The sequence below is a fragment of the Xenopus laevis genome, chromosome 1L (assembly GCF_017654675.1).
Source record: "Xenopus laevis strain J_2021 chromosome 1L, Xenopus_laevis_v10.1, whole genome shotgun sequence".
In the NCBI taxonomy this organism is placed as follows: domain Eukaryota; kingdom Metazoa; phylum Chordata; class Amphibia; order Anura; family Pipidae; genus Xenopus; species Xenopus laevis.
Window position 1 is genome coordinate 53334653 of NC_054371.1, and position 27100 is coordinate 53361752.

Genomic DNA, 27100 nt, shown 5'->3' on the forward strand with positions numbered 1-27100 from the left:
TTTTTCTGTGGAGATATACAAGCACAATAACATGCATTTTATGTAAATTATTTTGCACAAATAAATTGAATGGTATAATATATTGAGATACACTGGAGAATGGAAATTTGGATTTGCAGTATGTCTCATTACAATATATGTTTTTATTTCTCTGTGTTTACGTAATATGTACTGTATGGTTTGGGTAGGGAGAGCATTGTAATTTCGTCTCACTGCTTTTTTGTATGCAGAAGAGATGGCAATAAATTGGCCTTAACTTGACTTGTGATGAGATTGATCAATGCACGCATTCCTGGTCCCCTGTTTCACTAGTAATTTAGTTTCTAAGCAAGTGCTTATATCTTCAGAAACATGGGTTTTTAGTTAGAGAATTATGAGCATAAAATTGACAATCCACCATACCACGTCAAGGTAAATCTCATATGGTTGGCATCTCCTGCATGTCAAATACAAAAGGGGGGTTGTGGGAGCACTCCTAAGGCTAAGTAAAGTGCAATGGAAGTGCTACTGACTTGGCCAAACTAATCAGTGCACATTCCCTGGGCCACTGTCAAAGTAATTCAATAAATATGCAAGTGCATGTGTTCACAAAGACAGGGGATTTTTAGTTACAAAGTTCTGATCATAAAGTTGATAAGCCACCATACCACATCAAGGTATCCAAAAACCCCTGTGATTGTAAAAAAAATTGTTAGTTTGGGCAATCTGTCTCTCTTAAAAGCCGCAAGCTAGTGGCGGGGGAGAATCTAGCCCTCAGACTGAAACCAAGGTTCAGGAGACAATTGCAGCAGCACTCCGATATGTGAAAAAAACTTTTTATTCGTTTTTTTCACATATCGGAGTGCTGCTGCAATTGTTTATCCACGTGTAGAGAACTTGTGCAGAGAGGAGCTCAGCGTGCACCCGAGACTGCAAACAGTGAGTTGTGTGAGTGTGGCACTTTACCTTTGACTTTGTACAAGGTTCAGGAGACATTTACTTCAATTAATACTACTATGCAGAGGTACAAGACCGTATATACTATGACCAGAGGTAAACAAGTTAGGGACAGTAGCACTTCCATTGTTAATACATTTTTTTTACATATTAAATACATTTTTACTTAGCCTTAGGAGTGCTCCAACAACCCCCCCCCCCTTTTTTGTATTTGACATCTCCAGCATGGTTGCATTTCTATGGATAACTGTCTCCTAACATGGGTATTAGTCTCAGTAACAGGGCTTAATCCTCTTCCACCATTGGCATTTATAAGGGAGAGGTTGCCATGGTCAAAACACTTTTTTCACAGGCTTAATCCAGGTATTGTGTATTGATCAATCCCCTCTCTTTTGTATACCTGTAGCTAATTTGGCCAGAATAGTTGCATTTCCATTGTATAATTTTCTTAGCGTTGGACTGCTCCCACAACCCTCCTTTTTGTGTATTTCTGCAGCAAGCGGGGGAGGATGTTGTGATAATGGCAATCTTCAATGCCCAGGTCAGGAGACACCTATCCCAAAAAACCATGCCATGCAGAGAGGTGCCAGCCTATGGAAAATAACCAGCGGTAAACCATTAGGACCACCATGTGAGGTTTACCATAACATGGTATGGTGGTTTGGCAATTTTAAGATCATAATTTTGTAACTAAAAACTACTGTTTTTGAAAGTAAAAGCACTTGCTTAGATACTAAATTATTAGTGAAACAGGGGACCAGGGAATGTGCTTTCATCAATCCCATCTCTTTTGAATGTTGAATTATATATTAATGTGAATTTAATTTTTGCTCTGACAGCTATTTCATTTTTATTTTTAAATGTATGTTTGTTAAATACATCTCACAATATACATTCAGACTTCTGGATGTGTACTTGCTACTCCTTTTGTTTCCCAGCTCCATAGCAAAGAAAACGAAAGTACAGTAAGTAACTTCAGACAGAGAAATGAAACTGGTCAGCTCAAGGGATGTGGGAGGGGACCTGAGACTGGGAGGAGAACCACAACTACTTGGAGCAACTGACAGTCAGTCACTCTTTCTTCAGTCTGAGTACTCTGCTACCTGCCAATTTCTTTTAGAGAGTAAGTACATCACTCACATAGTTACTATTCTTTTTCCATATCTGTATCAGTATCTTGTATACTTTATTCATTTCCCTTGGACTGTCATATGCATATTTAAAAGACATATGGCATATTTTAATGGTTATCACACAGTCATGTGGGATATAGTGAAAGTATTCTGTCTCTATAATAATTCATTAATCATTTATTGAATACTACATTATACTGTATAAACAATTATTTATATACATGCATTTTTGTTATAGTAAACATTTTTATTATTTTCAGTTAACGTGGAAGGGGTACAGAAGAGAAGAGGAAGGGGTGAGGGAAAGGGGTACAGTGGTATTCAGATAACACATCCAAATTCATATTCCATCGGCAGTATCAACATTATAGTTACTGTATCAGGGTAATTTAAGCAGATGTACATCTAACCAGGGATTCCATATATTACCAAATTTGTCCGGCCCCGGGCATCATACGTTAATTTTATTAGTGAGAGTATCCGATTCACATAGTCTACCCATTCACCTTTTCTAGGTGGAACAGGGACAATCCACCTCATAATTGTTATTTTTTTGGCATAATAGAGGAGTGATCTGACCAGTACCCTGTTTGTGGTTAAAATGGCATCTACTAAGCCCAGTAAACATACTTCAGGGTAGAGGATTGGGGGAAGTCCAGCGTATCCACCATATATGATATATAACCTCTTATATAACCTATTTCCAGTATCAATGGGTAATAGGGCATGTCCACACCATGTGCCAGTATGACTCATCTTGTTTTCTGCATCTTTTTCATATTGGGGAGTGGAGTTTCCCCATGCGGTAAAGTCTATTGAGGGTGAGATAAGTTCTCAATATGAATTTATGTTGAATTAGTTTGTCTCAGGCGCTAATCAGAAATTTATAAGGATTATCCGGGACTTCTTCCCATTTTTCATTATTCAAGTCAGGAATATTTCTTTTCCATGTTGTTAAGGCTGTGGAAAGGGTTTGGGCCAGTTGACATAATAAGGCATATAAGGCTGATTTTGGAGGTATCTTCTTTCCTAAGCTGTTTCAGAATCAGGGGTTCATCCATTGAAATATCTGCCGCCCCAAACTGTAATAAATATATGGTGCAGCTGTAGGTATCTGTACATCGGCAAACTGGGCAACGCAATTTTATCTCTGAGGGTTATCATGTCTATGAACCTCGCACCAAGTTGGGCAAGTATTTTATTGTTTTGGAGGCCCAATATTGTGTGACCTCTGTACCTATAAATTATATACATGCATTTTTAAATAATATTCTGGATATGAGGAATGTTTGTTCTTTAATTTTCCTTGACTTTCCTGAATATATGCGTGACCCATTCCAGAAATGTTATAATAGGGGCAAAGTTTAATATGCATTTTCAATTGTAGATTGCAAGCGATGGCTACACAAGGATCTAATTTTGGTGAGAAGTCACTGGGCTCCCAACAAGAACTGGATCCTGAAACTTCTAAATCACGTGACCCAGGTACTTCTGAGATGAACACTAAACACAAAATATGCCAGGCAATAATATGATTTTACATGTAATGTAAGATGTTACATGTAAGGTAACCTAAGCAAAGAATAACTAAAATATAAAAAAAAATACACAATGGAGAAAATTCAATTGCCATATTTTGTATTAGCATAAGCCCAAACTAAAACATAGCGCTAATACTAATTTCCTACTTTTTATATTATTATGGGAAACCACCCGACACCCCTGTACTAACAGAATTTTCTTACCAATCTATCATTTGACCCACGTGCTTAACACAACCAACTCTCTAAGGCTACTGAAATGAGTGGGCAGCTGTGGGAAAACCACCCTCTTTCAAACTGATAACAAAGGGAAAGGCTTAGCCCTGCTATTAAATAACTGGCAACTGGGATAGTAAGGAATGTAAAATTATAACAGTAACATATATATAATTCTGATTTGTAGAAGCACAGAATAATACCGAATCCCAGGTGAAAAGTGCTGAATTCCTCCATGACATGTACATATTTGTAATGGGCACACTTTCAAGAGCTATGTGAGTATATCTATCTACCTTGTATCAGTGATTACCTGCATAAGTCAGGTTTCTTATAAAAATGATTCATATTTTTTAATTAAAGTATATTGGAGATAGGATTCTTTTTCATTAAAGAATAGTGATGGGCGAATTTATTGGCCAGGCGCGAATTCGTGGCGAATTTCACTGGCGAAAGTTCACCGGCGTAAAAAAAAAAATTGTCTGTAAAAAACAGGCGTCGGCGTCAAAAACGGGCGTCGCCGTCTTTTAAAAAACGGGCGTCGGCATCAAAAAAACGGATGCCGGCGTCAAAAAAGAGACGCCGGACGCCTTTTCGATAAAATTGGATTTTATTTTTTTTGCATTTACATGCCCTTTAAGAGACTCCATATTCCTTCTGTATGTCTTTCTTAAAATAAAATGTGACTATACTTAGTTAAAAACCATGGCCATTTCAGCATAGGCCACAACCCCAGGAATTTATGACTCAGTGGTCCCAACATTTCATGCAGCATAAGATTACTATTTGTCTCATGTCGATCTGTTTCAGGCAGGGAGGTTGCTGCCATGAGGCACGTTGCAAATCTTGAAAACTGGAATTTCAGTATCTTCTAGTAAAGGGTGTGCAACTGCACTTGCTGCATTAGCGATGTAAGCTCAAAAAAAATCATAAACACCAATATCATAACTTAAACATAGTACAACACAACATGAATGTTTGTATAACAAACAATTAACTCCTGAACAGCCATCTATTGTAACAACCCTGTGCCCTCACAATGCAACTAGCACTGCCAGCTACCATACTACCCGGAACCTACCTCCTACCCAACCGACTTCCATTCCTGTGGCTCTTAGATACCCTTGAGGCGCCAGGCCTTCCAGACAGTCATTAACCCTGCAACTCCCGCCATGCTGGTGCTATGTATCCTTGAGGAGGATGGGAGGGTGTTTCACTGTGCTGCCTAAAATGGAGTGGAAGCGGGAAATTCCTTGCAGCCCCTTTTAAACCTAGTCTATGTCATTGCCCTGGTAATATTTCAAACTACCCAATCACACACCCTGAGCTGGGATTGACTTAAGGGTGACCTCCAGCCAGTGTCGAACTGGCCCACAGGGATACCAGGAAAACTCTCGGTGGGCCCAGGTGTCAGGGGGCCCTCATGCTGGTAAACATTTGGCCTATTTAACTTTAAGCCTAGAAAAACTCATTTAAACTTTATTTGAACCTTATAAGATTGTTTTCCTGCAGTACATTTTAGTTTTATTATTACATAGAAAATTGAATTATTTGATTAAAATTGAGTCTATGGGAGAAGGCCTTCCCATAATGTGGACCTTTCTGGATAATGGGCTTTCTAGCTGTAGCTTTTTGTAGCTGGCAAAACATATATTTTTAATTTTTTTTTACAGCCATGCCAGTCTGCTCAATGATTATGTGGAATCTGAATTCTTCTTGATTGATGGAGATTCCTTACTGCTAACTTGTGTTTTGGATCAGTCATTGATATTAGGACAGCATCTGCATTTCTTCTACTTGGTAGAGTCGTACTTGCTTAAACTGACCAACCGAGGAGCAAAATATGCTGTTGTGTTTTTTGAGGTATGTTGCTCTTTTCAGCTGTGAATTAAGACTGTAGATATAACTATACATGACACAATGGGCCAGATTCAAATCAGTAACAAAATGTTATTTCATGGTTTATCACATGAAAACTTATGGGTGAAATTCACCTTAAGGAGTTAAAACGTTTCTCGTTCCACTTTTTCCCATAGATTTTAATAGAGATTTCATGTGATAGGTGGGATAGGTTTTACTCATTGAACTGCATCTGCTTCTATGGGAAAATCTGCAAACGAATTAAGAGATAACCTTTTCTTATCAAATTGAATCTGACTCAATATATCATAAATTCAGTCAAAGATGGCCTGAAAATGTATTACATTGTACTGTGTGTGTCCACCCAGAACACCATACTTTTTTTTTACATTGGGTAGCATCACCGGTAATGTTTCTACACAGCATGATAAATAACCCCCCCCCCAATGGTCTCTAATTTTTATTGTTACTTTACCAAATAAAAACTGTACTGCATGTAATTTATCTGCAGGATATGAAGTTTTTCTACCATAGCAGAGCTGACCTTCTCTCTCTACGGACCCAAATGAAACTACACTTGGAACATAATACAGACACAGTCATATACACTTTTTCCAACTTTTTGTCTGCTCAGTGGAACACATTTTTGACTGATCACCATCCCTATTTTCTAATGGTTTGTGACGAAGGCATAACTCTTTCCCAAACATATTTCTTCAGTATGCTTATGCTAAGTGCCCTGAGAAGAAAAGTAGACCTCGTGCTCACTTCAGGACAAGAGTTTGATCAGCTCCGAATATATGGATACCATATCAGTGCTTCCCGCCATAAAGTATGGGCAATAAAAGTAAGCTGTGAATCAATACGAACAAATAAAAAGTAAGCTACGGTATAGTAGAACTATCGTCATAATAGATTAAGTGCTTATAATATCTTACCTTTTTTTAAACTAGAATCAAACGAACATTCTACTAGCTCTTGTTGATCCATGTGCAAAGTTGTATGGGGAGCGTGTGCAGAAGTTGAATTCCAGTAACACCAAAAAAGAGGTATAGTTACTTTTTTTTCAAAGCCTGCATAGTGTCCATACATGCCTGTATACAGTATATATATACAGTATTACCCCAGAGGTGGAAATAGACACAGGGCCGGATTTACATAGCAGGTGCCCCTAGGCCCACTGCGGTTCGTCACCCCTGTTTCCTCCCCTGTATTTGTGCAAATTTTCATCATTGGGACCAGAGCAATGTGTATTGGCGCACAGGAAATTTAAAAAATTATTTTATCTCCTGCACATCTCCAGTGTTTCCGAACCAATGTGGGCGTGGTTGGTCAGAATTCCGCACCCTAAAATCCTGCCTCCCTAGGCCTGGGCCTTGGTTGCCTTTCCACAAATCCAGACCTGAATAGACAAGACACTAAAGTACAATATAATTTATATGACTGAAATTAACAAAAATTACTTTAATTTATTCTAAACTCAATTATATAAGGATTATTACAGTAGTATTTCATTTGGGAGTCAGCCCTTCCTACCAAAAATATTTCCAGGCCCCCAGTACACCTGGCCTCCACCCCCCCTGCACGCTGTAAGTGGGCTGGCTCTGTGGCTGGTGGTGGTGAAGGGGCATGGGTGGAACAGGGCATGACTAGGGTTGCCACATGGCTGGTATTTTACTGGCCTGGCTGGTAAAAATTATGGCTGATCCCAATGTTATTAATAGGGAAAAAAGATAAATATATAGGAAGGCCGGTATTTTTTTCCAAAAAAGGTGGCACCCCTAGGCATGACTGGAGATGAAGAAAGCATGGCTAATATAGAAACAGAGTTGAAGCTATCCAGGTTGCTACCTCTGCCTTCCTGCTTGCACCAACTAAACTGTTTATTGGCAGATAATACAGCAGACCCCCCAGTGGCTAACCGGGCCCCCCTGCAAAAAAAAAATCTTCACAGGGCCTGGCTTAGCCACACACATGCATGCCTGCCGACCTCTCCTTCCCTCCGGCCCTTATCAGAAGCCTTCAGCACACACACTGGCCTCACCACCCATCCAGTCCTCATTGGAAAGCCTCAGCTCTGCCCCCATGCTTGATTACTTGAACAATGTGCAGAGGGATTTCACTTCAGTAGACCCCACGGTCTGCCCTTCCTATCCCCCGTAACCACAGGGTCTGCTATATTAAGGTTACACCACTGGATCCCACAACTGCTACACCACTGGATCCCACAACTGCTGAGCCTCTCTCTGCCCTGAGCCTGGAGAGTCCAGGTCTGTTGTATGGTAGTTACATCACTGGATTATTATACTACTGTAATTTTATGTCATTGAACAGACATGAGCCCTAAATGTTCTATGCCGCTATCTGTTGTCACTGCAACACAAATATTTCCATCTAACCAATGAATCACTTGTAATTTTTTAAGAGCATCCACCTAGGAGGAGCCCAGAGCCCTTAGCCCTGCTCTCCCTGGTTTCTCTCTTCTCAGCGCACCCCATGATGGTCCATACCCAGGTTTTTGCACAAGCCTAACCATTACAATCACAGCCTGCTAGCCTGGGCATAGCCCCTACCCTCTGGTGCTTTCTCTGTCCTGCCGCATTCCGCCAATAAACCAGACTACGGTGCAGCCTCACACTCTTTTTTACCCTACTGCCAAACCATTACCCAACTTTTTCAATGCCATACTGTAGATTTGCAGTGAAAATATCCAAACCAATGTCTGAGAGGTGCTCTCTATCCTGCCCATACAATTCTTGGGCAATCACCCAATAATCCATATATCTTTTACCTTCCCTGCATACAGTTTGTAACAAAACATGAATGTTAATGACAAAAAACTTTTTTAATCCAGCTGCAATAACTCAAATACTTGGGTCCCCCTTTAAAGAAGAACTAAAGCTTAACTAAAACAGTAGGGCAAAAATGCTGTATGCAATAGTAGTGCAATAGTGGTGCAGCAGCGACACCTTGTGGCATACTCCAGTATCTGCCATGCTGCACCAGCACAAGGGCTCTGGCCCTTTGTCCAGCCCCTGGGAAACCCTGTAGCTAAATCTACGCAGGGGTTTTACAGCCATGAGGCTCAAAAACGTAGGGGAATTAACCCTACGGGTCCCTACATATAGGAAGGCCGGTATTTTTTTCCAGAAAAGGTGGCAACCCTAAGTGTTACAAGTGTGTATTGATGATGGCACATCCTTGTATCTCCTGAGAGGATTCACTGCACACCTGGGCTGCCTTCTTACCATCTTATTCACAGTTCAATTGTAACTAAGATTTGAAGCCAAGATCTTGATTCCTGTCTGATTTTCCTTAAGCACTGGGCCAGGAAGGCAGCAGTTCAAACGTAGCACTGAAAATACAAAAACAAAAAGGTTATCTGACCCCTCTCCTCCCCACCTTACCTTATAAGATTAAATCTGCTCCCCTCTCATACCTGTCTTGAGCCAAGGGGACAAGAACAATAGGTCTCATGGGCCTCCATTTAAAGAATTGCAGACTTCTATATATCAGTACCACCCACCCTGTGCTGCTATGCATACCTTATGGCAGAATGTTGTATTGAAATATTTTGGAAGAAACAAGAGTTTTTATGATTTTTGGACAGTGAGTGGATCGTCCCAACATTTTTCATACCATGGCGATTGGTCAGTTAGTTAATCAGACAGGGTAGAAGATTTCTGTTCTCTAACAATAGTATTTTTGCATGTATCGCCTATCTGACTATATCCATGGGTGACTATCACTAGTATTTGTCGGACATAACCTTCATACGATTGCTTTGAATTGAATTAATGGCCAGAACTTTGTCTATGTTTTTCTTTTCCTACTTTATTTAATCTGAATGGTTAATTGTAGGTTGGTAGATTACATCAAATAAGCATTCGTCGTAGAAGAGAAGAAAATCTGCACGTCTATGGCCATCTTGAGAATAATGCTGGCCACATATGCACAGCTTTCTCATACAATTATTCAGGCTGATCTAATAAATTCACTATTATTCATGTGGGCCTCTTGCTTGATGAGTGGTTGGATATCCCACAATTTAGCCTGTTTGTATACTTAAATCTGTGAATTGAGTCAGTAACAACATGACAGAGGGTAAGAAACAAGAGCAAAACACATTGTACATTACATATTTATATTTCATAAAAAAGCACCAACTTTAGGAAATCATTGCAGTTAGAATGTTTGGAGTAGAAAAACATTTACCCATTTTGGATTTGGAAAAATGTGTATTCTCCCTAAATAGATGATGGGTCAGTTACTTATGTCCTGGATACAAGTGCAAATGACCCATATGGTTTTTAGGGGTGAACTTAATGTTTTGTGTAGTTTCACCCTACATAAAAATCTAATAATATGCTGATTGCGGTAGCTGAAGTCGCAGCCCTGACAATTCGTATGTGCTCTTTTCATTTTGGGGTCCCAAAATGAAGGTGGAGAAACAGCCTTGTGTTGCATTTCTATCCTGTATACTCAAACTCAAATCTAAGTAATGGATGGCTTCATTGAGCCAACAAAAATTACTTGGTGAAAAGTAGGACTGAACACGGTGTTGATCTGAATGTGTATAATTGGTTTAACTCCAACCGCAGTCCCACTGTAGCAAATGATACAGTATGTGATCATATCTGATCAAATAATTACTGCAGTCTTCTCACCTGTGCTATACCTGTGCTACTAAACTATGATTTATGGTGATGTTATGACAGATTTTGCCAAAGAGCATTATCCAGTTTTAAAATATTCTCGACCAGATACCAGATTCAACTGGGCATAACTGTAACAAGATAAGTACTGCAGAGATTAATCTTATAGTTGCTGACTCTCAATAATTAATACCTGTGACACATGTTGCATTGCAGATCAAAAAGAGTATAACGTTCCTTTTTAACAAAGGATGTGAAGTTACGGACATAAGAACCATAATGTGCATTGTGTCCTGCAATGCAGTTCTGTCAGAGTATGGGGAAAATGCAAAAAGCAACACAACACAAGGAGATTTTCAGGATTCAGAGGTACACTTTTTAGTTTATCTGTTTTATACTGTAAAGCATGTTTTTGTGTTTTCATTATTACCTGTCAGAGCCACATACGATGTTCAGGTTCTGTGTCACACACCTGTCCCTGTGTAGTTCCTTTTAGGTAGTATAAGGAAAGGCAGCATACGGAGCAGCTAAATGCACTTCTTTATTGTTAGAACTGATTTTATAGTTAAAACCAGTTACTGACAAAAAGAGATCAGGTCAATTTAAAAAAAATACAAAAAACTTTCAAATGTGTGTTTTGTAGGCATCAAAATGATTAGCTGATAAATAGCCCAAAAAAACTACTCAAGGTTTTGTAATGGAGGATAATGAAGGCCAGTCCTACCTGTGAAAAAATTATTTATTGCAAAACTTTAGAAATCACAACAGTGTTTTTGTTTGTTAGAACAAACCAAAAGTAGGTCTATTCATTGACTACAATGTACAATTTGACTCAGTACAGTAGACCTAGTAACAGTATGAGTTAAGTTGGCCATACACGGGCAGATAATGCTGACGATATCAGTCGTTCAGACCAATTTTGACAGCTAATCTGCCCATGTATGGAGACTTCCGACGGGTCTTTCCGATCGATATCTGGCTATAGATCGGGAAGGTTTAATTTTTCTCCCGACCGACCTGTCAGAGCCCATTGTGCTCGGCATAATCCGATTGTTCGGCCATAGGGCCGAACGTTCAGATTACCCCCGAATCGCCCCGATATAGCCTGCCGTTAGTGGCGACATCGCCAAATGAGCGGATCTTATAGTGTATGGCCACCTTAATACAGTGAAATCAACTCATATAATGTTAATACAACACAGGCATGTTTCTTATAAAAAAAAAAACAAAATAGCTGGCTAGTAGTGTCCATTGCAAAAATGTGTCTATAAAAAATTTGCATGGGCACAACATGGGCCAGAAAGTCATACCTACATTCCCATATAACCATAGGGGACAAACGTACAGTGTAAAATGTGTTCCCTTTCCTTTTCTGAAGGATAACAGTGACCTGACATTGGAAGAAGTGGCTGACCTATGCAGAATGTACTGTCTGAGTGTGGCCATATCACAGGTTTTGCCTCTTTCCCAGAGAATGAAATCTAGGAATATCAGTGCAGATTGGAACACCCCTGTATTAGCATGTTTAGATTTGGTAAGTGATTTTTTTTATAAATATTTATTGTGTGTACTTGACATTGATTTTATTTTCAATCTGAATATTTGCTGCTGATGTAAGCAACGGGATACGGGGATCCAATTGTCACGCAGGCTGCTGCAACAAGGCAGGTTACATACAGAGTGGGGATTCTTTAGTCCTAGTTCAGAGACAGTACATTAATACTAATACTTTACAGAAAAGAACATCTAAATCAACATAAAAAAGAGCATTAGTTGAGAGTAACTGAGTACACAGTGATCCACAAGGAATATACAAGCGTGAGTGACAAGGGCTTTAGGGTTAAATAGGAAATGGGATGTAATCAGATTCATTGGATGCTCTGTAACCTGTATTGTGTTCTCCCCAAGCCTGTCATTTCATTGTATATTTCCAAACGTGAATTTTGAATTAATTAAGCTTGTTTTGGGGCTAATTATTCAGGGCTAAATTGGTCTGAAACGTGTCAGGTGTTTCCCTAGCTCTTCCAATGATTTATATTTTTACATACTTGATAAAAAGGCTATGCTTTATACAATATTTTAAGAGGTGAAGATCAGTTTTGTTGATTCGCCTATGATAAAGATGACTGACTTTGATTGAGTTAATGTTGGAGGTGGACTAGACTATGATCTGGTTGCTTTTCTAATGCTGTTACATGTTTTTTTCGGTTAGAATAGAACTTTCCAAGTGTCACAAAAGGAAACAGATTTACTATGCCTATCAATTTAGATAAATGTATACAGTGCGAAAGGTAATACAGGCTTGGGACCTATTATCCAGAATGCTCGGGACTTGGGGTTTTTGTTTAAGAGGTCTTTCTGTAATTTCATACCTTAAATTAGTGCTGTCCAACGTCTGTGGTATTGAGGGCCAGACTTTTTCTGGTCTCCGTGGTGGAGGGCTGATAATGGAAGCCAGTGTTGAGGGCAGGAAAAGTATGGCACACAGGGAGCATAGGGCAGGCAGAGTTTGGCACACACAGGGGGCATAGGGCAGGCAGAGTATGAAACACACAGGGAGCATAGGGCAGGCAAAGTATGGCACACACAGGGAGCATAGGGCAGGTACAGTATGACAAACACAGGAAACAGGGGGGAGGCAGAGTATGGCACACACAGGGAGCATAGGGAAAACAGAATATGGCACACACAGGGAGCATAGGACAGGCAGATTAGAGCAGGAGACAGGGAAACCTATCAGGACCACTCTAAAATGTACTACACACAGTGACACAGTGCTGGTGCCCTTCCATTGGTTTTAGTCTGGGTCTGAGGTGTAACTGTACAGGGTTTTAGGGGTGTGAACAATAGAAGTGTTGCAGGTGTGAACAGGGGTTTATAATCTGAATTTGAGGTGTAACAATGCAGGGGCCAGTTAATCTCTGTATTGATACCTTTTAAATCTTACACAAGGTAAGCAGACACGGCAGGCAGACTTTCATGTGGGGGGCCAGTGGATAGCAGTACTTTAAATCTGCTGAAAAATGATTTAAACATTAATAAACCCAATAGAATTGTTCTGCCTCCTATAACGATTAATCATATCTCAGCTGGGATCAAGTACAAGGCACTATGTCATTAATATAGAGAGAAAGACATTCATTTTCAAAAAAGTATTTGAGTAAAATGGAGTCTATGAGAGATGGCCTTTCTGTAATTCAAAGCTTTCTGGATAACGGTGTTCAGGATGATGGATCCCATCTACTGAGGAAACATGCCTGCAAGGAAAAAAATAGTAAGCTTCTCATAGGAATTATAGCAGGAGAGAATAATGTTATAATAATATGAATGAAAGACTTGAATCTCAATGTATTTCATACTGAACTCTTTATATTTTTTATTGTGTTTTAAAGAGAAGTATATGTGAGCACATTGGTCTGGTCCATGTGAAGATGTTTCCAAAAGTCTCAGACTGGAAGATAAATTGGACACATATTGCTGACTTAACAGATGGCTTGCTGTTAAAAAATATTGCATACTACTTTGAAAAAGAAAACAATTCAGGTATAAAAATGTTAACCTCCTACTACCTCTACCCAGGCTCTGTAAATGTCCAGTAGTGATTGTGATTTTGATTGGTGAGGGAACATCCTGCAGAAGTTTGTAATGGGGCTCCCAATAATGGATAGATTCCCATCACAGTAAAGGAGATCGGTTAGGGCTTTGCTGTAAGAAGTAGATATCTCACCAAAGATTTTATCAAGCAACTTCTCACAGGGATGGCAAGTTACAGAGTGGTGTACTGGAGACCTGACATTTTCAGAAAGTATCAGTTTATCAGTATCAACACTTCTCCAGAGGATCCTTTTCCATACATACACACAGCATTCCCTCTCAAGAAGCCTTCAATGCCATGTAGTTTTGAAGTGCCCTAGCAGAGTGCCATTAGCTGTTGAGGGGGCCTCCGTTCCCAATAAAGCTTTTCCCAATACTTTTCTGTAGTGTCCACCGCACAATGCAGAAGCTTCTTCCAAGTTGTCTGCCTACAGCTCCCACTAAGCTCTCAAGAGCCTACTCCTGAATGCTCCAATCCATAACCATACCTCCCAACATTTTGGAAAGAGGGACAAAAAGATTTGCTGCACGGAGCGTGGCAGAGTTGTTTTGACCACTCCCATTTTTGTACAACATTTCTAGCTACTTCTTTAGTTAAGCTTTAGTTGTCCTTTAAATGAAAAATGAAATTGCACAACATAAAAGAAAATAGACCAAAAGGGATTAATTATTTTCCTTTGTTCTGGGTATTTTTATGTATATTATTTACATTTGTCGTCATTTTATCTATACATGGATATATCTTGATCTTGTTAAAAAAGAAAATGTATCTTCTAATAATTTGTGAATAAAAATAACCCAGATATTAGCAATAATAAAAAGGTTAGCTTGAAAAAAAAGAAAACTACTATACAGTAAATAACCTACTGCTAGAAGTCTCCCCCTTCTTAACATTCTTTCCTGCATTTTTGCTGTAACTTAATGAAACAATCTTGCCTGCCTTGCTTGTTCCCCTTTGTACTCAGGTAAGGACTGAACCTATTGGACAGACAGGTAAGGCTGATAATGGGAAAAGGTGGATCTGGCAAGTCATGCTGATATTGGGTAGGTCCGACAGAACAAACAAAGCTGCGATGGGTAACAGGCAAGACTGGAAAAGGAACCAAATGGCTGGCAAGGCTGGAACAGAGAGCAGGCAGGACAGGCAAAGCTGGAACTAGGAACAGGCAGACAGAGTGGTAACAAAAGAATGAAACAAAGTTCAAGACAAATACCAGTCACAAATCATGGCAGGGAAAAAAACACAGGCTGCAGGTCACAAAATAGGCTTAGGTGCCAGGCATTGGTATCAATAGAGGTTTAAATATCCAAGTTTGGCACTGATGTCCCCAAAGAGTTTATGTAATCCTAGTGCACCTACACCACTACCAGCTTTAACACAGAAGACATGTCCCGACAATATCTAAACTCCTAGTGTGAAAAAATTGTCAATAACATGAACATTTCAATTACAGAACTTCCATTTGCTGATTACTATTAATGATTTACTTTTAGGCCCAAAGTCGATATTTGGGAAGACAATACAGGAGAAGTATTCCTTTCTCTGGAACTCCATCTTGGAAATAAATTCACATAGTGAACAAATACAATCCTATGAAGTCAGAACAACAGCACGTCCTTTCCTTTCAGAAGCTTCCTCAATAATAGGTAAATAAAATTAGAAAATTGTCTATTAATCAGCAGACATTTGTTATTTGAATATTTAAATTACAAATACCTAATTAAATTAAAAGAGAACTAAAGCCTAAAAATTAATGTGTCAAAAATGCCATATTTTTTATAATGACCTTATTGCACCAGCTTCTCAATAGCAGCAATGATTCAGGACTTCAAACTTGTCACAGGGGGTCACCATCTTGGAAAGTGTCTGTGACACTCACATGATCAGTGGGCTCTGAGCAGCTGTTGAGAAGCTAAGCTTAGGGGTCGTCACTAATTATCAAGCAGAAAATAAGTTTGACTTGTAATATAAGCTGATGTTACAGGACTGATTATTAAATTCTGATGCTAGTTGCACTGGTTTCTGTGCTGCCATGTAGTAATTACCTGTATTATTTACTAATCAGCCTTATATTGTGACATTTATATTCTCTGCATATTGTATATTATGAGTGGGTCCCTAAGCTCAGTAAGTGACAGCCGCACAGAGCATGTGCAGTGAATCAGCAGAAAAGAAGATGGGGAGCTACTGGGGCATCTTTGGAGACACAGATCTGTACTGCTAAAGGGTTGTGGTTGCCTTGGGCAGATGTACAGATGTACAACATTTCTAGCTACTTCTTTAGTTAAGCTTTAGTTGTCCTTTAAATGAAAAATGAAATTGCACAACATAAAAGAAAATAGACCAAAAGGGATTAATTATTTTCCTTTGTTCTGGGTATTTTTATGTATATTATTTACATTTGTCGTCATTTTATCTATACATGGATATATCTTGATCTTGTTAAAAAAGAAAATGTATCTTGTAATAATTTGTGAATAAAAATAACCCAGATATTAGCAATAATAAAAAGGTTAGCTTGAAAAAGAAGAAAACTACTATACAGTAAATAACCTACTGCTAGAAGTCTCCCCCTTCTTAACATTCTTTCCTGCATTTTTGCTGTAACTTAATGAAACAATCTTAACAAATGGAAACATTTGGGAAAATATAGCTACAGTATACTGTATATGGTTTACAACCTCTAAGTTTGATGGCACATGGGACACTGGAGTATTTTAAGACTAAAAGCATATAAATTGTAAGAACTTCTGCTGAGTGCTTTAACGTCTTACAGTGATGATGTGGTTGTGCATTCAGAAGTAGCTCCATCAAAAACTATTTGCACAGTGTGAGTAGTGATCCCTTCCTATATAAGTCAATAGGATGAGCCTCATGCAATCAGCCTAAGGAAAAATAATTGTTTATTAGTATATTTCCCTTTAACTTTATAACTTTTACATTATATTGGTGTAATTCAGTGGGGAATTCTATAATGCAACCAACCATATGGGAAGTTCTTTATGTACAGTATGTATGTAATATTGCACGTTGTGTCACATTAAAGCAGACTGCATATGCTTTATTGGCTTCTAAACTACAGAAAAAAACGTAAATTTGCTTACATTCAATGTTTTTTCTTATTTTTTTAACAGTGATAGAGGAGAACATACCTACTATAGGTCTCCTACAAGCAAAATGTGACATTGTTGAGGAGTATGTTGGGGACATGCTGGATGAACTCCCGTTATTAAGCAGGTATATGAATCTTTCTATAAATATTGACTGAGGGGGTAATGAAATCAAATTGTCGAAGTTTGCAGTGTGTCAAGTAACCCACAGCAACTAATCAGCAACTATGGTATCAAATAAATTAATGGTTGCTCTGTTACTAAACCTGCTGCAAACTTTATAGGGCTAATTTACTAACGCAGCTGTTTGCACCACCATGGCCTCAGTTGTTGCTGTTTTGCAAATTTATGGCAAAGCAAAATGGGTTAGATTCACCCTTCACTATTGAAGAACAAACTTCATCAATATTTTCATAGAAAAGGATGTCACATTTTTTGTATTTCTCTATGAAAGTGTAGGAGTGTAAAGGTTTTTCTATGCCCCAGGGATTTAGTTAGTTAGCTAGGCTGGGTCATTTTTCTCAGGAGGGAGGGGGAGTAGTTCCCACAGGTTTTAAAGGGATGTCCCCGTGTTTTCTGCCTCTTTCTGGTGCACCCACTCACTGGGGAGGTGGAGTATTGCTGTTAGGGCCTGAGGTGGAGGTAGACGTCAGTATAGGAGCAAGCCAGTGTCAGGTCAGAGATTGTAATAGGTCACTATGGGAGTGACAGATAGGTTCAGTTAGTGAGCAGTTAGTTAGTGAGCAGCTAAGGCTCCAACGAGGAGTTTAGTGAAGGGTTAGTACCCTGTGATGACAAGGCTGCCAGGTTAGGGGCTCAAGTGGTTAGGCTAAGGAAAGTTGACTAACAAGGATCAGAGAGAGGATCTGTGAGTACTATATTTGTGTAAATGACCTGCTGCCACTACTTGTTTATGGAGTGTACCATCTGAGCATACACCTTGAATATGTGAAGTAATTGACCATTGAGAAGTGTACCACCAGTTCAATAAATTGTTTGGCTGTTTTAATTAACCACTGGCGCCCAAAGTTATTTAATCAAGAGTGATTGCTGTGTGCTTATACCAGAGTGGTATCTCTTCCTCCATCCCATAAGCATGGGCCCCACCTGAAGATAGAGTCTAATCATATTGTGCCTACTGGGAGTTGCTGGGGTTGGGCCCCTTGTCTGGGCTCTGGAACCAATATTTATTAACCTGAGGAAGGTTAAGGCAGATCCTAACCCATCCACCTGTTTATAAACAGTGAATGTATAGTGAACACACAAAATTGGTTAAAAAATTTAGACATATGTTTTATAATAAACTCATAACTATGGGAAACCCCACCAATACTTCAGGGCTTGTTTAAAACATTTGGGGGGGTAAGCACCCCATGGCTGCTGTTAGCCCCGCTGCTGCTGGTTCCTTCCTTCTGATTGCCAGGACTGGAGACTGAACTGGTGAAGATTCAAACAACTGTAAAATTCTCCTGCCCAGTCCCCAGTTCAGATGTGGCCAGTGGGTGGCCTGCCCACAAATTTGGATATTTGCAATGGGCAACAGCGCCGGATTCCCTGGGCCGGCACCCGTGGGCCGTGTGGTCCTAGCTCCCGCCTGCACTACCCCTTGGAGGCACAAGCACTGGAGTGCACGAGCACTGGGAATCTGCTTGTGCCCAGTGCTCCCCATAGAGTGGCTGGGCAGCATGCTGCCCTAGGCCCGGGCCTTTGTGGCCTCACCACAAATCCGGGCCTGATGGGCACAAAGACCTTAAAGTACAGCACTGTCTGTGCTCAGCCATGCTATATTGATGACAGGCAGATGGGGTCAATAGTCATCCCCTATTTCATTGAGCACCATTCAGATAAGTAAGGTACGGAGTGCCAAAGGGAGCAGGATGCAGGTGCTAAATACAGCGTAAAAAGGATGGAAGCAAACAGCTTCCTTTTGGTGGACCCGACAGAGCCCCACACAGTTTAAAGAAAACAACACAAGCTTTTGGAGAACAGTCCTTTATCCGGAGTACATAGTAAAACAAACAATATTACCCTTATAATTGTGTAGGACTCTCTCACCAAGAGGACTACGTGTGCCTTTTTTGTTTTTTGTTCTGTAGTGGACTGCACTTGATGAAGCTTTAGGGTGTAGTGAGCACCACAAAAAGCTAAAAAAATGGGTCTGCTCACAAAAAAAGCTCCAAAAAAATAAAACAAATTATCTAAACATGTAATAGTGCTGGGTTATTAAAAAACATACCTGCAGAGTCCATATTAAAATAAAAAAAAATGTCCTAAAATGTACTGCACAAGACTGCCTCCTTGATTGCTGGTCCCATGCACAGGAAATATCTAGAAACAAGGAAGAGAAAAGGGGCACACTCCCATCGTGTGAAAATATGCTGATCATTTATTCAAATAAAAATCATTGCACTTTCAGTATTGTAGTACAAAGTTTGCTCAGTCAGTTTGGGAACATCTACATCCAGAAACACCTGACTGCCTGTAGCCAGTGGCGTAACTACCGGGGGAGCAGGGGGTGCGATTGGGCCAGGGCCCGCACCCCCTCAGGGCCCCCCGGTAGATCACGCGCCACTGAGTTCTTTACTAATTGCGGCTATATGGAGGGGGGCGGGGGCCCGGCTACACGTCGAGCGCCAGGGCCCGCCCCCCTCTAGTTGCACTACTGCCTGTAGCTCTATAAAAAATGTAAAACCCCCATGTCCTGTAATATTATTCTAATGTACAGTTTTGGTTAATAGCTTTCTATTTTTTTTCGCTTAGTACTGATCAAAAATCAATCCCTCATGGGAAATATTTCGATGAACTTTTACACTGGCATTCTGGACGTCCACTGAGTGATGACTATGACAGAACAAAGGGAGGTGATAAAGGTACAAACAACTCCTGCAACACTAGCCTAACACATCACTTAACACATACTTAATATATTAACATATGTATTCTGAAGCATCTTGCTTCAGAAACACTACTTATACAGTGGTATAAAAATAAGATGCTGTGTAGCCATGAGAGCTGCCAATCAAAAGAGAAGAAGCTCAGGTTACACTGCAGACAAGCCCTGTAGAATATAATTGTGTTTTACAGAGATTATTTGTAGTCCACTATTTAACCTGTGCCATTTAGCCCTATTTTAATTGCTTCCATGGCTACACTGCAGCTATAACTATTTTTCTGAAGAAAACAGATACGCTTTACCAGTGCAGGGCAAAACTACATTCAGGCTCGGATTTGTGGCAAGGCCACAAAGGCCCGGACCTAGGGCGGCAAAATATCAGGGGCGACTTTCTGAGCAGCACTGGGGACACACAGCTCCCCCAGTTTTCCGGCGCATGTGCAAGTGTGCTCAGTGGGGTGGGGGAAGTGCGGGCGGGCACTAGGACAGTGCGGCCTAAGGGCGCCCGCAGAGGAAATCTGGCCCTGACTACATTATATTTTAATTACATTAAAGCTCTTTATTTTTTCTGGAGTTATTGTTCCTTTAAAGGGTTTAAAGTGTCAAAACTTATTTCAAATAATGTGTTTTTTCCACCAGTGGAAGATAGATAATAGAAAAGTTATTCAGACTTCAATAGTTTCAGTTCTGGAAAGTACTCCAGATAAACTGGGGTCCCACCTATAGGATTACAACTTTTCTCATCTAAAATGACTGTTGTAGTTGTAAGGCTATAGTACAGTGAGTGGCACCGTTGCTCTAACTATGAGCTTTACCCCAATATTTGCTCCGGATGAGACCTCTTATTCTTCGGATGAGCCCTCATAGAAGGAGGCAACTGTAACTGTATACAATAGACAATAATTGGGCTTAACCACAGAACTTATTTATTAAAGAGCATATTCAACAAGGAAGTTCAATTAGAGATAAGCAGGAACATAGAACAACAGTGGATAGGCATATACTCACAGCACCAATGGTCAGTATAATTCCCCTTGGGGCAAGAGAGAGAATATACAGCATACATAGAAGTACTCCAGACATTTTCAGACTTTTCCCTAAGTGGAGCTCCAAATGGCACCTCTCTGGACCCTGCTCTGCCACTTAGCCCTACTCCTAGTACCCAGGATCTTAGTTCCACTCATTACTCCTTGGTGGAGCCCGTGCTGCTTGGCTAAGTAGCCTAACCGTCTATTATTCCTAGAGTGATTTATGAAAGTGAGTAGCCTATCCTAACCTGACCTTGTCTAGGTTCCACTTCCTGTATGCTCAGGTAAGGGGACTGACAAAATGGACCCGGAGCATGTGTGCTTGGTTTATATATTACAGGTATGGGATCCATTATCCGGAAACCTGTTATACAGAAAGCTACAAATTATGGAAAGCCTGTCTCCCATAGACTGCATTTTATCCAAATAATCCAAATTTTTAAAAATGATTTCCTTTTTCTCTGTAATAATAAAACAGTACCTTGTACTTGATCCAAACTAAGATATAATTAATCCTTATTGGAAGAAAAACCAGCCTATTGGGTTTGTTTATATGATTTTTTAGTAGACATAAGGTATGAAGATCCAAATTACGGAAAGCTGTTATCCGGAAAAACCCAGGTCCTGAGCTTTCTGGAGAACAGGTCCCATACCCGTGGCCAAACACGGGAGAGCTAAGGGTCAAGCTTTAACCAGGAAGAGGAGCCTAGCTCCTGTATAACTAAGGGGACCCTCTGTGGCCAAACTTTAGGGGAATACAATATAAATAGGGAATACATTTATCAGTCCCCTTCACAGACAAGGAAATATTTATTTAAGGGTCTCTGGACAAAGAGATATAAGTATAGGTATGAGACCTGTTATCCAGTTTCAATACTAAAGAAAGTACAGAGGCCCATGCCATGATTAGCATAAAATAAACGTATGCAAGCATTAAAGTGGGTAAATACTGTTTTTGATCTCCAACAGCATTGAAAGATAAACGTTCTCTCAGACTTTATCAAAAGCTACAGACCTTTCAACATTTTAGTGGCCAATCTTTAGTCTCCTCTTCATCCAAGACAATTGTAGTACAGAACAAAGAATCTGAGAAAAAGGGGGAGAAACAAAAGGTTGTTGTGAAGAAAAAACAAACACAGGTAATGTTCTTTTAAACTGTTATAGTGTCTAAAATATAAAACTGGATTTATTTTATATGAAAAATACCATTTCTGAAAAAAAATCAAGTTACTTTTTAGTATTTCCTCTAACCACTCTTTCTCTCTTCATGAAGAAGTCTAAGCCATATTTCGGTAGATAGGTCTAATACATGACTAGTGTCTGCTCCCTTTGTCTAGATATTGTATTAGAGCTTTCTTTCAAAATAATGGATAATACAATTTTAATTTCCTTGATAATTCTAACTTAATGACAATGTGAAATCAAGAAAATCAGTTCAGAATTTACATTTACAGAGGTAAGTGAACATAATAAACCAAATAACCCAAAATAAAAGGATCGACGTTTCTAGGGGGGGAGGGTATTTTCCATCCAATATGTATTACATCCTGATCTATGCATCATGTTTATAAGTATCTGGGTGTTATGCAGCTAATTATTTATATGCATCTGTAGTTGTGAAAAGATTCCAACAGGCCCATACCTTATTACATTGGGGTAACATGCCCCATATTGTATGGGGCATGTTATTGTATGAGGGAAATGTAACATATAATATATATGTTACATTTCCCTCATATCTGCCATTCTAAGTACATCTGATAATGTTGGCGGGAGAGGGTCAGTAATGGGTAAGCCCTAATCTGCATGCAGTCAGTATATATCTTCAAGGAGTCTCTGCTCTGCAGTGTTATTAGTATATAATGGTTAACCAACTATGGTAGACATTCTATGGGTCTCCAGAATGGAGATAGAATAGAGATAGAACTGGGCAGTACCACGTTATATGCAGTAGTGTACCTATTATCCCACAATTTCTCCAGCAAAGCTGGGAAGGATTGGTAAAAATTCTATGTTGTTTGGTCAGCGTGTAATACCAAAAATATATTATTTTGCAGAGGCTTTCCTATTGTTTTACATATCAGACATTAATGGCATGTTCCAAAATTTCCATTGGCAATTCTTGGGAGAGGGCTTCCTCTCATTTTAACATATAGTTACAAAGTTAAATCGGGTTGAAAAAAGACAAAGTCCATCAAGTCCAACCCCTCCAAATGAAAACCCAGCATCCATACACACACCCCTCCCTACTTTCACACAAATTATATATACCTATACTAACTATCTATGTTTAGGAAAGGGTCAGAGGGTATGTCTGTTAAAAGCCAATGCATTGTGGAAATTAGAGCCCTCTGTTTGAGGCCAATTTTACAGATGTGTTCAAATCAAGTGAGAGGAGCCAGTTGATTTGGTTGGGCAGGGCCACATGATGAAAATCTGATGTAAATAGGTAGCTTAATAGTAGCTTTGTATGTTTGAGGAGGCTAAACCTGAGGCGGGCCAAGCGGATCGGAAACCCTAGGCAACCAGGCCGGACACCTACCCTCCCCCTGTGTGCGTGTACCTGCATGCACTATGACTTTGCGCACATGGGGGGGTCGGCAAGTGAGCTGACATGACCGGGGAGCAAGAGAGCCTGGACTAGGGGTAGGCAGACGACTATTTAAAAGGTAATTGCCCAGTACGCCACCCCCATCGTTTCACCCTAGGCAGGTGCCAATTCTGCCTACTCCTAGTTCCGGCCCTGGGCTAAACCTCCTTGTCTCTTGCTGGATATCATGACAGTTCTGGGGATCCATAGATGTTTGCAGGTCTTTAAGAATATCTGTACAGGTACAGGGAGTCTCGAAAAGGTACAGTAGTTTTTTGGGGGGTGGCTATCTTTATTACTGTCATTTTCCCTAGCCACAAGATTCTCCCTGTGAGACTTCCATTTGTGGAGGAGAACCTTGATTTTCTGTATAAATGAGAGATAATTGTGGCAGTATAAAGTACCATATGTTTTGGTTAAATGAATCCTTAAACATTTCAGAGAATGGTCTCTCCATTTGTAGGGAAGGTATGCCTTTAATTTATATCCCGGGTATAAGCCATATTCTGTCAGTATTGCATTAAAGTTAAACTGGGGAATGTAATAAAAGTCGCAAAGAGCAAAACAATTCGCAACAATAAGACTAAAAATCCACATCTCGCAATGTAATATTGTTCCTTAAACTGTTATTGCATTGCGAATTTTAATTGCGCACTCATAAAAAGTGCTTGAAGGTGTCGTAATCTTTTGGAGCAAACATAACGACTTTTTCAGTAAGAAGTTTTATTACATTGACTGCGCATTGGCACAAACTATAAAATTCGCAAACGGTCTTTCACTGTCGGAAGTGGTCGCTAAACAGTTTCCGGGCTCGCAAAAGCTATATTAAATTCGCACAAAGCAAAATTTGTTCGCGCAAAGGCATAACTTTTCGCATTGCGAATAGTTTTTCCATTAGCGATTTTTATTACATTCCCCCGAAAGAGAGATACTATGGGAAATGTTTTTGTTTTCTATTATGATATAAAATGTAATGAACTGTGTTGGAAATGGGCTGCACATAATTCAGAGTTTTCCGGAAATTGGGTTTCCAGATAAGAAATCCTATACCTTCTTTACCGTGACTGCTTTCACATGCTATTTTGTGCTGTTCAATGTGCTGTACCTTTTAAGCCTAATTTTACGTTTTCCTGAATTTTGCATTGTTTTCTTGTGGTTTTACACCCAAATGCTGTTCTGATGTTGCCAAATATGATTCTGTTTGTCTTCTCTGAACATTATTATTATTGCAATGAAGAGTTTTAAAGGGGAGGTTCACCTTCAAGTTAACTTTAAGTATGTTATAGAATGGCTAATTCTAAGCAATTTTTAAAATGGTCTTGATTATTTATTTTTTATAGTTTTTTTTTTACTATTTGCCTTCTTCTGACTCTTTCCAGCTTTCAACTGGAGAGCTGCAGAATAGAAAGCTAAATAACTCAAAAACTAACAATTAATAAAAAATGAAAACCAATTTAAATTGTCTAAGAATATCACTCTGTACATCATACTAAAAGTTATCTCAAAATAATAATAATTTAAAATACTAACCGGATGCATACCTTGTATGGTTCTGTCTGTAAATAGTGAAGCCCAGTTAGTCTTTACATCATACATTCATACAAGGGAAAGTTGTGCTCACCACTAATTTTTAAAATCATTAGGCGGGGGTGCAATGAGGGTGTGACCACAGAATACATATGGAAAAATACAAGATTCCTCTGCACTCAACCCATTATCAATATATTTAAGACAGAGACATTTTGTGCATACTGCTACTGAAAAATCATCATACATTCATGCAACAATCACTTATTGCTTTATGTTGTGCGTGTGGTATTCAGAAAGACCTGTTCCCCCCCATAGTGTAATGCTTAGCTCTTGTCATTAGCACAGTAAATATTGTACATCAGATTAGAACAGACCCCTGTGCTTATATCCTTTGAGTAAGCATTTAAGATGTTTTAACATATTTCTCAGATTTTACGTTTTCTAAGATTATACACTATTTTATCCTGGTCCCTTACAAAAGTAATATGGGTTCTATGGTACTTCAGCTTGTTTCTTTAAAATTGAACTCATGCTATTGATCATCAACCTACCTTCCCATACAAGGCAGGGTGCAAAGTACAAAAACATGACGCATTGCACTTGTTTTTTGCACTTGCAATCTCATAATGGACACCTTTTGTCGCTAATATTTTTAAACACTGCATGGTCATCAAGGCCTCTCAAATAAATCTATGTAAATACAATAATGTTCATGAGTTCCATGCTCTGCAGATACAGCAGACTACTTGAAAGTCTTATATAGAAGATGAAGACTTATTTCCCTAATATTCCCTAATATTCTGTTCACTGAGCTTTACTAAGAAACAGGCGTGTATGAAACTGCACCAGCCTGTTTTCTCTTTTTACGAAACTGCCATGGACCGCCCTCCTATTCTTATTTTATTTGGTTAGCTATCAATATTTCCAGGTAATATTCTTTGTGAGCACCTACAATTAAAACATTTTCTTGCGGTGCTATTAGACTTCAGTTGTCAGACATAGCGGAATATATTCTAAGGGGAGCTAGTGACAAAGTACAAGCAAGAAATGTTGCTGTTTCCACTTTTAGAATAATTATTCTTAGCCACTTTTGTGTTTGTAGAAGTCCAAAAAAGATCTAATCATTGAAGAAAATCAGAAGAGAATGAATTCCAAAGAAGAAAATAAAGAAGTTGAACAGTGGAAATCGATTTCATCTTCAATTGAAAAGCAAATAAAAGCAAACATTTTTCCTGGCTTAAAAAACCTGGAAGATTTCATTGAGAATACCCAAAGCAAATCAGTGAAGCTTCTTGCAGAACTATCAGGATTAAGAATTTCCTTTGAGGTCTGGGTTGAACACTGCTACACACATAGTAAGTACTACAGTATTCTTTTTTAGTGTATCCTAAAAATGACAAATTACAGAAACATCAATTAGGTCTTCACCTCCTATTCCACCATACCACAACATGGGAGCAAAAGAATATAAACAATATGAAGAACCTAATATATATGGATCAGTCACAACCTCCTAGGTTGTTCATAAGTCAACCTCATCAGTGTCCTAGAGTACAATATAAAAACCACATTGTAATAATAAATATCATATGTAAAATGAATGTAGGTTCATATGAAACTTGCCCGAGACATTTAGTCCTTTAAATAGAGTATACTAAAAGTGAACTCAAAGAACAACTTCTTTAATGGCGTTATGTAATAAAAGGCACTAACTTTGCCCATGGGCCATAGCAATCCAACCAATCCACAGGTAGAGATTTAGTCACCTGTTTAAATGCAAACATCTTAATCGTTGCCATGAGCTACTGCTCCTGGGCAGCTTAGTAACTTATATTACATATGAAAGTTAGTCTACTAAAAAATAAATTAAACCTTAAATAAACCCAATACAATTGTTTTCCTTCCAATAAGGATTACTTATATCTTAGTTGAGATCAAGTACAAGGTACTGTTTTATTATTACAGGGTAAAATGTAATTATTTTTAAAAATTTGAAATATATGATTAAAGGGG

The 27100-nt window shown here is 39.2% G+C and overlaps 1 protein-coding gene across 1 annotated transcript in view; it reads left to right on the forward strand.

Moving 5' to 3' along the window:
* Positions 1 to 1965: 1965 nt before the first annotated feature.
* LOC108719602 (probable ATP-dependent RNA helicase DDX60) overlaps positions 1966 to 27100 on the forward strand; it is a 69129-nt gene continuing 43994 nt past the window's right edge. The window contains exons 1-14 of the mRNA XM_041589231.1: positions 1966 to 2059; positions 3457 to 3554; positions 4014 to 4104; positions 5500 to 5689; positions 6198 to 6533; positions 6640 to 6735; positions 10558 to 10710; positions 11720 to 11875; positions 13734 to 13884; positions 15430 to 15582; positions 17071 to 17173; positions 19807 to 19916; positions 21937 to 22106; positions 26190 to 26442. Of these exons, the coding sequence (XP_041445165.1) occupies positions 3467 to 3554; positions 4014 to 4104; positions 5500 to 5689; positions 6198 to 6533; positions 6640 to 6735; positions 10558 to 10710; positions 11720 to 11875; positions 13734 to 13884; positions 15430 to 15582; positions 17071 to 17173; positions 19807 to 19916; positions 21937 to 22106; positions 26190 to 26442 (2050 nt within the window). The 5' untranslated portion in view covers positions 1966 to 2059; positions 3457 to 3466. The remainder of the gene's footprint in view (positions 2060 to 3456; positions 3555 to 4013; positions 4105 to 5499; positions 5690 to 6197; positions 6534 to 6639; positions 6736 to 10557; positions 10711 to 11719; positions 11876 to 13733; positions 13885 to 15429; positions 15583 to 17070; positions 17174 to 19806; positions 19917 to 21936; positions 22107 to 26189; positions 26443 to 27100) is intronic.